We start from the raw sequence: 13,847 nt of genomic DNA, 5'->3' as shown, positions 1-13,847 counted from the left end.
TATATGGGAGGAAACCCACACAAACACAGGGAGAACACACAGACTCCATGCAGATCTTGTCCTGGGTAGGGTTTGAACCTGGAACCCCAGCGCTGCAAGGCACCAGTGCTAACCGTTACACAGTGGGGGAGATTTATCAAAGCTGGTGCAAAGGAAAACTAGCGTAGTTGCCCATAGCAACTAGTCGGATTGAAAATTTCATTTTCCAAAGGAGCCCTGAAAATTGAAAGGTGGAATCCAATTGGTTGCTTTGGGCAACTAAGCCAGTTTTCCTTGGCACCAGTTTTGATAGATGTCTCCCAGTATGTCTCTTATGTGATCCTGTTACTCCCCGTCCGCCTGTACACCATCTTCAGCACTACGATGTTATCCTAGCTTTACCCTTTTACTCTGCGTTTATTAGTCAAGGTGATTTTTCTGTTCCAGGATCCACGGTTTTTGACTAGGAGCTCCCTTTATAACTCAACATTTTAGGTCCTCTAAACGAAGCCATTTACTTCTCTAAGAGATGTGTTCATGGAGACAATGATGTTTCCTGTCATTGTTTTGTTTTAAAAATGTATCGGGAGAGGGGGAACCTACCTCATTGCTGACCTCTAGGTATGTATATTGTAGGACAGGTCCTCAGTATTTGACTCTCGTCGATCGGCTGTTTTTGTGCTGGAACCAGGCAATGGAACTACAGCTCCATACACTCACTTGAATGGGAGCAGTGGTGCTATAATCGGGACCCTCAATACACAGAGCTGTGTAATTCTGGTGCCAAAATAGCTGATCAGTGGGGGTACCAGTAGTCAAACTCCCGCCAGTCTGCTATAGGTACAGGTCATCAGTAATTTAGTCCTGTACCTCGTAGTATACACATTATGTCTGTGCATATGAGACATGGCTTACAGTGTCTAGGCATTGTTTGTTTCATGAAAGAGATAATTTCCTGTCCAAGTTAAAGGGTCACTGTGCTTTCCAAAAACTTTTTATGTCCTAGCGACATATCAAAGGTTTTGATCAGCGGGGGTCTGAGTGCTGTGGCCCCAGGAGTTGAGCTGTATAGAAGCCTAGAGGCCCATCTCAGTTCACTCTCTTGCAGCAAGGAGAGCGAGCACTATGTGAGAGATCGGTGGAGGTCTCAACACTCAGACCTCTGCTGTTCAAGACCTTTGATTTGGCGCAATGTCATGTCAAGATTTTGGAAAGCTCAATGACCCTTTAAATTGGTTTTGATTTCTGCAAGTCATTACAGTTAAGAATGTTTGCCATCTGCTTATCTGTGAATAACGTACGTTTGCAAGTTTAGAACATGCCCAAAATAATTATTCTTGAGGAGAAACTAGACGTCCTGTTCTTCTTTTTTTTTTTTTTTTTTTCCTCTTTCTTTCTTTCATGTTCTGTGACATCCGGCAGGCTGTTCTGGCAGATCTCTCTGGATCTGGCATTACCAGAAGCCACTGTGTTCCCATCTGGCCCCATTAAACTATACAGTAATGGGGAGCTGTGGAGATCCGACCGCAACCCAGCAAACATGCCGAGAATTGGCCGGACGAAAACTTTTTGTCTCTAAACATAGTCTAATTGCTGGGAAAATTGATGCAATATAATACATTTGCAAGTGCCCAGGGGGCAGCCCTGAGCCTACCAAGTGCTTAGTCATTCCTCACTACACCCTGGCCTGTGCCACCCCCGTGGTCTTTTTTTTATTTTTTATAGAAGGTTAGATGACACTCCAATTGGGTATCTTTGCAGGTAGTCTGAGACTGTTCCCAGGCCAAGTAGCAATGGTTAAAATAAAACTCCTGGACTCCACCGAATTGCTTCAAGTGTTAAGTTTATTTTATAGTTTAAGATTACTGAACGTTTTCGGCTAGTTGCCTTCTTCTGAGAATTGGATGAGCCGCACAGGGTAGAGAAGAGGAAAAGGGCTAGAGCCCTGTGGAAGAAGTTGCGAAGGGTTAATCGCCCCAAACAGCGCTTTGTAGGTGGGCTAGATAGGCGCAGTATGCAGTTGAGCTAATGCCCTAAGGCACCATTTCCTTGAACACAAATGCAAAATGCATGCAAAATCTCTGCAAGACAGCCCACACTCGTGTGCAGGTAGCCTTAGGCCTCTTGCACACAAACGCTGTGCGCCTGTGGCCGTATTGTGACCTGCATACCTCGGGTCCGCGATACACAGGCACCAACCTGTGTGCACTCCACTTCACGGATGCGGACCTATTCACTTGAATGGGTCCGCAATCACGGAGATGCGGAACTTAACCACGGATCGAAAGCACTACAGAGTGCTTCTATGGTGTTTCTGTCCGTGCCTACGCACCGCAAAAAAAATAGAACTTGTTCTATTTTTTTTTTTTGCGGTGCGGACAGATCACGGACCCATTCAAGTTGAATGGGACTCGATCCGTCCCGACCGCTGCGCGAATGGATGCACAACGTTCGTGTGCAAGAGGCCTTAGTGTGTTGCCGCATGTTCGGGTTTTTTGGATGCATAAAGTATTAATGACAGGTTCTCTCTCTTTATATTTTTTATATTCACTCCTAGTTTTGGCTTCAAAAACTGCATCAGAAAACCTGAACGTGTGGCTGTGCCCCTGGAGTGCCTGTACACAATTGGGTCTTAATCAGGTTTTCAGGTGTGGATTCAAACAAGAGAAGTAGAATGTGTCCTGTGATACACACCTGGTTTGAGCTTCAAAACTCTGTGCCGCGTAGGAAATCTTTATTTTTGCACTGTTGCCTCCTAACACAACATTTGGAGCCGGCTTGGGGGTTGAGCCCTCTCCATAAAAGATGGATACCGACTGTAATACAGCTGACACCCGGCCACGGTGACTGGGATCGGAAATAACTGATCCTGTCATTTAACCCGTTAGGCAATTATGACACCTGAGCAGTTAGAGGGAATGCGGCTGTTTCTCCCATAGCAAAATTGTGGGGGTCAGGTTGGTTGCTATGGCAGCCTGCGGCCTGTGACAGGGCTTAGAGGTTTTACGAAAATATATAATTTGTAGCAGGGGCCGGCAGCCTGTGTCTCCTACTGAAAAGGTCATACTTACCTGCTCCCTGCCGCTGCGGTTCTCTGTGTTTGCTCCTACCCTCCATCTTTCCTTCTCCCTGCCATTGGCACAGTCACCTGAACCTCTTCAGCCAACCACTGGCTTCAGCAGTGACACATCACCACCCCTTATTCAGAAAAGAAAGGGGGAATTCGTTTTTCATATTTCTTTCATATTTTTTTTTTACACACAACTTGCAATTAAAATACATATTTAAATGATGTTCCCTTTTTGATATAGGGGATGTATGGGTTATGGTTGCTGGCGGTGGGGCTAGGAGCTGCAGTGTTTTTTTTTTTTTTTTTTTTTTTTTTTTTTTTTTTAAATCATAATTTTTTTATTTTTACTATTTCATTTTTAATTTAGGCTGACATGTTAGCCCTAGTTCTAGAGGTTATAAAGGGCAGTGCAACATCACTTCAGAGCTGTTCTGGGTTTGGCTGAGACCCAGCAGTTCATGCAGGCACCCGACCCCTGGCGAACACATAATTGTCCGGATTGGAGCAGGAAGCCCCTGATCTCTCTTCACAGCACTCATTGAGCAATGGGGAAGGCAGGGATGGTAAAAAAACTGCCCCTGCCTTCTCTATGGGGAGCCCTCCTGTACATGACCTCATAACTCTGCAGTGATGTTCAGATACGTCCTTGCAGAGATAAGGGCCGACCATTGGATGTATATAGTCAGCAGACGGTCGGCAAGTAGTTAAAACCAGCAAAACATAATAAAAGCTATATAAATTTGGTACCGCTGTATTTGTACTGAGCCGCAGAATAAGGTTGTTAGTTTATTTTTAGTGCAGGATGTCATAGGTGATCAAAAAGTTATATGCACCCCCAAATAGTGCCCTGCCAGAAACAAGCCTCAGGAAAAATGTTATGGGTGTCAGAATATGGCAATGCAAGGAGATTATTATTATTTTTTTTTTTTTTATGTAAGACATAATAAAACCTATATAGATTTAGTCTTATGTCATTTTAGTGCACAATGAATGCAATAAAAAAAAAAGAATCAGTTTTTCAGTACAATATATGGTAAAATTAAAGGGGTTGGCCACTTTCTAGCTACTTGCATCCAGTGTGTAAGATGACTGTATGGCACTTACTAATATAGCTTTTGTTTCATAAGCAATGTCCCCTTGCTGGGCAAATCTTCTGTGCTGTCCACACAGGTGGCCACTGATGGAGGGTCATGTGACCAGGCAGGTCTCCTCCATTCAAATACGCTGCACCTGCACTAATCTCCCAAAAGTGCAAGTGCAGTGTATTTCAATGGAGGAGACATTGCATGGGGATATTTTTTGATACCCTCCATCAGCAGCCTTTTTATGGACAGGATCTCTGTGTGGACAGCACAAAAGACTTGGCCAAGAAGGGGCCATACCTCAAGAAATATAGAAAATGGCGCACAATATCAAATAAGGCTGTATTAGTAAGTGTCATATAGTCATCTTACAAACACATCGGTCAACGCTAACCAGAAAGCGGCCAACCCCTTTAATAGTGCCTTTAAAAAAAAAATACTAATTGGCCCTTAAATTGATATGTAAATGGTGAAGTAAAGAAGTTATGGCCCTTGGGAGGCCGGGGGAAAACAAAAATTGTCCCATTCCTAAAGGGGTTAAAGTGGATCTGTCAGGTCTCCCTATCTGGGGCAGCATAGTAACCAGGGGGTTGGAATACCAACCCAGTAGAGTTAAAATCTGACCTTGGAGAGACAGCATGCAAGTAAGGGCAGTGCGCACAATTTCCCATCCTGTAGTGAAGGCATCATAGAAAACAGCCTAAAAATACAGATTTATTGTGATTTTGTTTATTTCTGTGCGTGAGTCCGTAACCGATATAGTGCATCTGTAGCATACCTGCTCTTCCTCAGACCCGTCCCTATAGTGATACAGTATTTGCAGTGTTCGGACCATGCTGACGATTGTATCATCATGCTATTTTTCTGCTTGTTTTGTGCTTCGCTATCTGTAATCGCATTTTTCGGTCTTGTACAAATCTTCTGCTACCTAGGAATAACAGAAACAACCTGAAGCTTATTCTCTGAACATTCGGATTTATGTTAAATTTTTAAGCCGTATTACTTTTCTCCCTGCCTCCACTACTGAATATATCTGAGGAATAAACGTGAAAATTCCGCCTTCCAGCTAAGAACTCCAAACCTGTTCTCCATCTGCATGTCTTACATAGATGGATCCAGTCAGTCTCGTCATGTTCATTTATGGCACCAGCTATCCCCATACTTCTGCCTTATGTGATCTCTCAGCTATGTCTAAAGGGCAGGTGGAAGATCTCTGAGCATTTATCAATAGATGAGGCTGTAAGATAGATGTTCGCCTTCCGTTATGTGCACTGCCAAAGTAGGAGGGTGTCTGTCTTGAATATCATACCCAGGGCAACCATTAGGATTTTTTTAGGCTCTATATTTTGAGATGGTCAGGGCTCTGTCCCACATATCTCTGTACACCGGACACCAACAAAATGTACAGTACAATTCCACTAAAACTGCAAATATCACCCCCTCACTGTATGCTCACAGGAATACACAGTTTACAAAACACCACGCCCAGGTTTACTAATGTCTGCTCCAAAAATTTGTCTAAAAATTGACGCTCTTTTGGCGGATTTTAATTATTTTTTTTTTTTTTTTTTTTTTTTTACATGCTCTCCCAGGGTTGGGGATTTGCAGGCAAAGGGGGCAGTGCCTAAGATGCACCATTTTGCGCCAAAATTGCACCACAACTCTAGCATAAAAATCAGACTCAAAGTTATCCAACCAAAATCTGGTATAGTCAGAGAAAAGTGTCTGATCAAGCACCGCAATTACCATCCAACCTGACTCCTTGTGATAAATCTGGGGCAGGACCAGACAGCCTGTCTAAGCTTACACCATCTACAGGATTAGTAAATCTGTGCATATGGGTCTAGTGAGCGAGAAAAAGTGAAACATTTTGGGCAAACGCACATACAAGCACCCCCATTTATGCTTGTCCATTGTTCAAGCACCTATACAATAAAAACAATGTACATAAAGACACACACGGGTGTGGGAGATCACCACATAACCACAAATTGATCTTCTTTATCAGTCTGGTGCCATTTCTTAGCGCTTCCCAGCATGTTAGCAATTTTTGCCTGTGATGGCAGAGAAAATTGGTCACACTGCAGAAGTATAAAGTTTAGCGCCTGCATACATTGAATCACAGCCTGCAGTGCTGAATGCAACGGTAATGTGTGCACATGTATCTCTAAGGCTGCATTCAAATTTACCAATTATGTTATCCTAAAAATGCAGTGGGCTTTCCACAATTTTGTCGGGGGTTACGAAATTTGTATTGATGACATATTCCCCCTCCCTTTGTCCTTCATTAAGACAACCCTTGAAACGCATATTACAGTTTCCGGGGTCACGTGACGCTATGGTGGAACATGCGCTTGCGCCACCCACGTCACGGGACGATCCGATTATGTCACAAATGCTCATAGCAGCCTGTACAATATAAAAAGTAGCGTTTTCAGGCTAGTGCCTCGGGATCCAGCTTTCCCAACTCATACCACCAAAGACCAATAACCTCTTTACATATACATTTCTCTTCATTGAACTTGTGCCCTCTTTGTTTTCTGCTTTGTATTTTCCTTCCGTGGCAACCCTTTTACATAATTTTCCCTCTTGTGGCAATTTCCCTACACATGACTTCTACTCATTAGGGATTATATACTCCCCTCATATTCCCACGTTTGTATATCACTACTATTGCCATGACTCTACTAATTTGCTTTCTATCTACAATTTACCTTCTTGATTATATTTCCTCTCATTCTTTTGATATGCTTATCTGGTTACTTCATTATTAGAATATGGATCTTATGCTATTTTATCATAGATAAATAGACCTCTGAAGAAGGTCCGTGAGGACCCAAACGTTCAGTCATCATCAATACCAAGAGTGGTTATCCATATTTTATTATTTTTAATTATGTAACTGGAACTTTGTACGTCATTGTACCAATAAATTATCCATAATTGCTGCAATTTCGCATCAATATCAGATCAGCGGGGAGCCGTCTGCCAGCTGCCCCCGATCAGCTGTTCGAAGAGAAATCCGTGCTCGTACGAGCGCTACCTTCTCTTCTCTGTTTACCTGCTTGCTGTCACAGCTGCAACAGTGAGCGTGTGTAATTACAACTATGGCGTCTCCGATCACTTCAATGGGATCTGTTCAAGTGAATAGAACGGAGCTGTCCCCTAGAAGTGAATAGGGACAACATTGTTGTAATTAAACCTTCTCACTGACTGCGAGCCGGTAAACAGTGAAGAGAAGGCTATGCTCGTATAGGGAATGCCTTCTCTTCAAAAAGCTGATTGGCGGGAGTCATTACTCTGCAGATCTGATATTAATGACCAATCCTGAGGAAAGGTCATCAATATAAAAAAAAGCGGACAACCCCTTTAATGACCGAAACTGCATCAGAAAATGAATGTAACATTATATTAACAGGAATTGACGGCAGGGCTTTGAAGTCAGTTTCGAAGCTTGTTTTGGGTACCTACTACAGGTTCAATATTATATATTAATAATTCATTTACTAATTTATTAACTTTCATATACATTTTGAACACTTTTGAAGTGTTAATCATAAATATATTTTATGTTCTATTTATCAAAAAGAATAAGAAGGGTGTTCTAGTGGTGATAGATAATCAGTTCTCACCTCTCCTCCAGTCTTATACTAGGTATCTTCATGCTACTCCAGGGCCCTAATTTACCATGCCTGTAGCTGTGCTGTAGTGAAGACCAGGGGAGGAAGTTCACAACTGGGCATGGCTGCAGTCATCTTAGAACAGCATGAAAGGGAACATTTCACAGGAGCCCGCAGGCTGCCTCTGCTAAGGAAAGAATTATACTTGCCGCTCTTGTCCGTCATGCTGGCTCCTGTGTGTCCATCTTCTAGTCCGTGGCTTAAGTTCTCCCTGGCACAGGCATGAATCATCTGCTCCACGGTAGCCAATCACTAGGTTCAGAGGTGACGTGTCTCTTGTGGACCTGTCACCTTTGAATCCAGGTATTGGCTGCAATGGAGCAGATGATCATCCCCTTGCCGGAGAGGACAAGCCGCAGACCAAAAGATACACACGGGAGTCAGTGTGCAGGACTGGAGCTGCGGGTGGCAGGCAAGGATGAACAGGTGCACAGCCACTACGCTTCCTGTTCCATTCACAGTGCTAGTTAAAAGCACTATAAGCGGTAGGGAGCTGCTGATTGATGGATGCGCAGATGTCGGACTCTCACCTCCTAATAATGGGTCATCAATATCAAGAGCCTGGAAAACCCTTTAATTTGTGCTGGTTAATTTGTCTGTTCATGGTAACTTTTAGCTGGTATCCATTGTAGAGCAATGCACCTAGTCTGCAAAGAGAATACTTCCGTTTTTGACGTAGGGCATAAACTAGGTATATTTACCCTCAGACTATATGGCCAGTACGATATCTACATTTTGCAAACCGTTATGTACGCTGAATAAAAGCACGGAAATCAGAAAATTCACACAGACACGATGCCTTGTCTTCAATCAGTTCTTGGTAATTGTGGCTTGTCGAGAGCGCCCCCTGCTGTCTATTTGTGGTGTGAAACATTAGATCAATGCTAAATGCTTTTTATTTTCTCTGCAGCTTAATAAAGTGAACACAGTGAATACACTTTCCATAGACCTGGTTTGGGACTGCAAAATATTGATCAAAGAAAGAGAGGTGGTTTTGAAACTTATGAACAAATGTGAGGACATTTCAAGGAAATTAATGACGCAGGTCACTCATATCACCGAAGACGGGGAAAGTGGATGGAATATACAGCAACCTTCTATCCTCAGCAAGAGGTATACTCACTGGTTATGTCTAGGATGCTATGATTTGGATCATTACCTTGATGTCTAGCGCATTCATTATTCTGCACAGATATTTTAGTTTTCTATGAACATGTGAATGATGTACAGGTCCTTCTCAAAAAATTTGCATATTGTGATAAAGTTCATTATTTTCTGTAATGTACTGATAAACATTAGACTATCATATATTTTAGATTCATTACACACCAACTGAAGTAGTTCAAGCCTTTAATTGTTTTAATATTGATGATTTTGGCATACAGCTCATGAAAACCCGAAATTCCTATCTAAAAAAATTAGCATATCACGAAAAGGTTCTCTAAACGAGCTATTAACCTAATCATCTGAATCAACTAATTAACTCTAAACACCTGCAAAAGATTCCTGAGGCTTTTAAAAACTCCCAGCCTGGTTCATTACTCAAAACCGCAATCATTGGTAAGACTGCCGACCTGACTGCTGTCCAGAAGGCCATCATTGACAGCCTCAAGCAAGAGGGTAAGACACAGAAAGAAATTTCTGAACGAATAGGCTGTTCCCAGAGTGCTGTATCAAGGCACCTCAGTGGGAAGGAAAAAGTGTGGCAGAAAACGCTGCACAACGAGAAGAGGTGACCGGACCCTGAGGAAGATTGTGGAGAAGGACCGATTCCAGACCTTGGGGGACCTGCGGAAGCAGTGGACTGAGTCTGGAGTAGAAACATCCAGAGCCACCGTGTACAGGCGTGTGCAGGAAATGGGCTACAGGTGCCGCATTCCCCAGGTCAAGCCACTTTTGAACCAGAAACAGCGGCAGAAGCGCCTGACCTGGGCTACAGAGAAGCAGCACTGGACTGTTGCATGTAATTCGGAAGTCAAGGTGCCAGAGTCTGGAGGAAGACTGGGGAGAGGGAAATGCCAAAATGCCTGAAGTCCAGTGTCAAGTACCCACAGTCAGTGATGGTCTGGGGTGCCATGTCAGCTGCTGGTGTTGGTCCACTGTGTTTTATCAAGGGCAGGGTCAATGCAGCTAGCTATCAGGAGATTTTGGAGCACTTCATGCTTCCATCTGCTGAAAAGCTTTATGGAGATGAAGATTTCATTTTTCAGCAGGACCTGGCACCTGCTCACAGTGCCAAAACCACTGGTAAATGGTTTACTGACCATGGTATTACTGTGCTCAATTGGCCTGCCAACTCTCCTGACCTGAACCCCATAGAGAATCTGTGGGATATTGGGAAGAGAAAGTTGAGAGACGCAAGACCCAACACTCTGGATGAGCTTAAGGCCGCTATCGAAGCATCCTGGGCCTCCATAACACCTCAGCAGTGCCACAGGCTGATTGCCTCCATGCCACGCCGCATTGAAGCAGTCATTTCTGCAAAAGGATTCCCGACCAAGTATTGAGCGCATAACTGAACATAATTATTTGAAGGTTGACTTTTTTGTATTAAAAACACTTTTTCTTTTATTGGTCGGATGAAATATGCAAATTTTTTGAGATAGGAAATTTGGGTTTTCATGAGCTGTATGCCAAAATCATCAATATTAAAACAATAAAAAGCTTGAACTACTTCAGTTGGTGTGTAATGAATCTAAAATATATGAAAGTCTAATGTTTATCAGTACATTACAGAAAATAATGAACTTTATCACAATATGCTAATTTTTTTAGAAGGACCTGTATAAAATGATAGTGGGTTGTGTCACTATGGCTAAATCCTGATGCATCACTTCCTGTTTGGATAACGAATTCATGATGTCACTGACACGTGATCCAACCCCTTCACCTATAAAACGTCACTAATGTATCAGTTTGTGTTATCAGTTGAGAAAGGCTGGATGGGCCGAAAATGTACTGGCTGTAATAAAGAATACACTGTGTTGAATGGCATACGCCTGCTGGGATTACTTGCACATAAGATGCCAAAAAATGACTTGTTGACCTTTTTACCATTTATTTTTTATTTTTTTTGCAGCCTGGTGCTCAAGCCTTACCAAAAGATTGGCTTAAATTGGCTAGCCCTCCTTCACAAACACAAAGTGAACGGAATTTTGGCCGATGAGATGGTTGGTATTATTTCTCGCCTTCTAAGTAATTCTTGTCCACCCTTCCGGTGATTATCGTGCATGGCTCCCATTTATTAGAATAGGATCTGTGCCTGCTTCAGCGACTGTCCTGCAAATGTGCACTTGCGTTTTTCCATGAATTATTTCAGATCAGGCAGGAGAGGAAATTAGAGGAACATTTTAAACTTCTGGCTTGTGTTCAGCGGAGTAATATGGCTCAAACGCTCTGCTAAAGGCCCTCATACACATTAGAGTATTAGCCTCTATCCTCCTCTCAAAGGCTTCGATCCTCCTCAGGCCGCCTCCTCTGCAGGGTTAGACAATCGGCAAATAGTGTAGTACCCTCTTAGTAGTTGGTTTAAAAGGTTTTATTCTACTTGCAGACGTTGGTAGACAATAGGCATATCACAATAATAAAATCTGTAACGTTCCTGCCTGACCCGGGTTTCGCTCTCTGCCCGGGTCGGGCAGGAACGTTACAGATTTTATTATTGTGATATGCCTATTGTCTACCAACGTCTGTAAGTAGAATAAAACTTTTTAAACCAACCACTAAGAGGGTACTACACTATTTGCCTATTGTCTAACCCTGCAGAGGAGGCGGTCTGAGGAGGATCGAAGCCTTTGAGAGGAGGATAGAGGCTAATACCCTGATTCATTCACCTGTGTATCGGATAACAGAGTCTCAAGCAGCGCGGTTTCAAACTTTTACTATATGATTATCTAGTGTGAATTACCCACCACACCGGAACCAGCAGCGCAAGTAACTGTCTGTTTTGGGACACAGGACTGACATGATGTCTGGGGAGAGAAGGATCTGGTGTGTGAAATTTAAACATTGAAAACTCATACTCTCATGTATGGGGGAGTCGGGAGAGATAATTATCATCCAACTGAGCGGTCATCTGACAGCTATTAAAGGCGAATAGCGTCTTAAAGGGGTTGTCCATCTTCCATAAAACATGGCTGCCTTCTTCCAAAAGCAGCGCCACGCCTGTCCACAGTACAGCTCACTTTAATGTAGCTGAGCTGCAATACCCGGTACAACCCATGGACAGATGTCATACTTTTTCTGGAACAAAGCCACATGTGTATAAACCTCCACAACCTCTTTAAAGGGGGTTTCCAGCTTTAAACCATCTTTGGGCAGACCTTCGGCATCTTTGGCCCACCACACTCTGGTCTCCCAGTGGTGGTGGCAGAATAAGTATGCTTCGCTTCACGTTGAGGAGTGGGTGAAGCTGCCAAAATGATTTCAAAGCACACGAACACATCTAAGATCTACATGGATTTCCATGCAGATTTGTTTCTGCACTATATCCGCACCAAAAACCACGATTTTTAACAGTATTTTTTTATGCTGTTTTGCCACAGATTTCACCCTTCATGGGAAGAGAGCGAAATCCACAGCTAAAACATAATTGACATGCTGCGGATTTGGAAATCAGCGCAGCAGGTCAATATCCGCACAAAAACAATCCACCAAGTGTACGCTGAAAAACTGCACATATCCGAAATGTGTGCAGGTGGCCTAAATGTTGTTCTTACCTTCAGTAGACTGCACATCATGTATTCAGCTGGTGGTTAAGGTCTGACCGCTCAGACCACCACCGATAGAAGCACTGATAATTCTGTGGAGCAGTACTAGTCAGCGTCTTGTGGCTTTTTTTTTTTCCTGCTTATCCAGATCTTCTCGCTTCATGGTCGATTGTATGCTTGTTCAAAATCTTGTCTATTACTTTTACTCAGGGTTTGGGAAAAACGGTCCAAGCCATAGCATTCCTTGCACATCTTTACATGAACGGAGACAACGGCCCACATCTTGTGGTGGTTCCAGCATCCACACTAGGTTAGTAGAGTATATCAATGTTTCTGAAATATATTGTGGCAGGGTTATCCTCCTAAAGCCTGAGAATTGACATATAGTACTGTATATAAAGCTCGACAATGTTCTTTTCATGTAAAATCCCTCTATCAGGCATCAGTGGCACATTCCCTTCCATTTCCAGCTCCAAGGCTCGTCACAACATAGTGCATAGTTTTTCCTGGATGTAAATGGGTCTAAAATACCTATTCACCTGCATTGCCAGTGTTATGTTATGGAATTTCTTAGCCCAAAATAAAAACTAAACAAAAAATAACCTGTGAACTCCTGCATTCTCTCTACTTTGTCATTTGAAATTTCTAGATGTCATACACAGCATGTTTGCTGCAGATTTAAATTTTACATGGTGACATTCACTGGAAAACTAAGTGTGCAATGGTCTATTTATTCTGTTATTTTGGGAGCTGCAGTTTATCAAGAACTATAGAACGAATTTCATATTCTAGTCCATACATTGCTGAAGTTTTTTTGTTTTTGTCTCCCCCCAAAGATAACTGGGTCCGAGAGTTCAACCACTGGTGTCCAGATCTGAACATCTTGCTATATTATGGTATGTATATATATATTTTTTTTATACATACTACTTTACAAATCTGTGTTTGTGCATTTTAAGCACTGATGTTATTCTTTTTCTGTTAGGCTCTCAGGACGAGCGAAGACATTTACGATATGACATCTTGAATAAGATTGTAGAATTTAATGTTATCGTCACAACGTAAGTTTTACTAAGTTTTAATTTTATTTGACATAGATATAGGGTGACCTCTTGTGGTGAATATGCTACATTACAGCCTTGTGAAACCAATATGGCTCTTATTCTTATATAAAATAAAACATTATCCTTAGAATGAATATATATATATATATATATATATATATATATATATATATATATATATATAATTTTTTTTTTTTATATTACACACACGTGTGTGTGAAAGTTTGTGGAGCCTTCAGAATTATTATTATTTTTTTTATATT

General features: G+C 42.3%; 1 protein-coding gene across 3 annotated transcripts in view; it reads left to right on the top strand.

The window, feature by feature from the left end:
• Positions 1 to 13,847, top strand: part of SMARCAD1 (SWI/SNF-related, matrix-associated actin-dependent regulator of chromatin, subfamily a, containing DEAD/H box 1) — a 105,067-nt gene that overhangs the window by 50,448 nt on the left and 40,772 nt on the right. For all 3 annotated transcript variants that reach the window (XM_044302707.1, XM_044302698.1, XM_044302714.1), the window contains 5 exons: positions 8,722 to 8,924; positions 10,891 to 10,981; positions 12,731 to 12,830; positions 13,357 to 13,416; positions 13,506 to 13,581. In XM_044302707.1, coding sequence (XP_044158642.1) covers positions 8,722 to 8,924; positions 10,891 to 10,981; positions 12,731 to 12,830; positions 13,357 to 13,416; positions 13,506 to 13,581 — 530 coding nt within the window. The remainder of the gene's footprint in view (positions 1 to 8,721; positions 8,925 to 10,890; positions 10,982 to 12,730; positions 12,831 to 13,356; positions 13,417 to 13,505; positions 13,582 to 13,847) is intronic.

This window comes from Bufo gargarizans, chromosome 1 (assembly GCF_014858855.1).
Source record: "Bufo gargarizans isolate SCDJY-AF-19 chromosome 1, ASM1485885v1, whole genome shotgun sequence".
Classification (NCBI taxonomy): Eukaryota; Metazoa; Chordata; class Amphibia; order Anura; family Bufonidae; genus Bufo; species Bufo gargarizans.
Note: the sequence above shows the minus strand (reverse complement) of the source record. Positions and strands in the feature narration are given on the sequence as shown.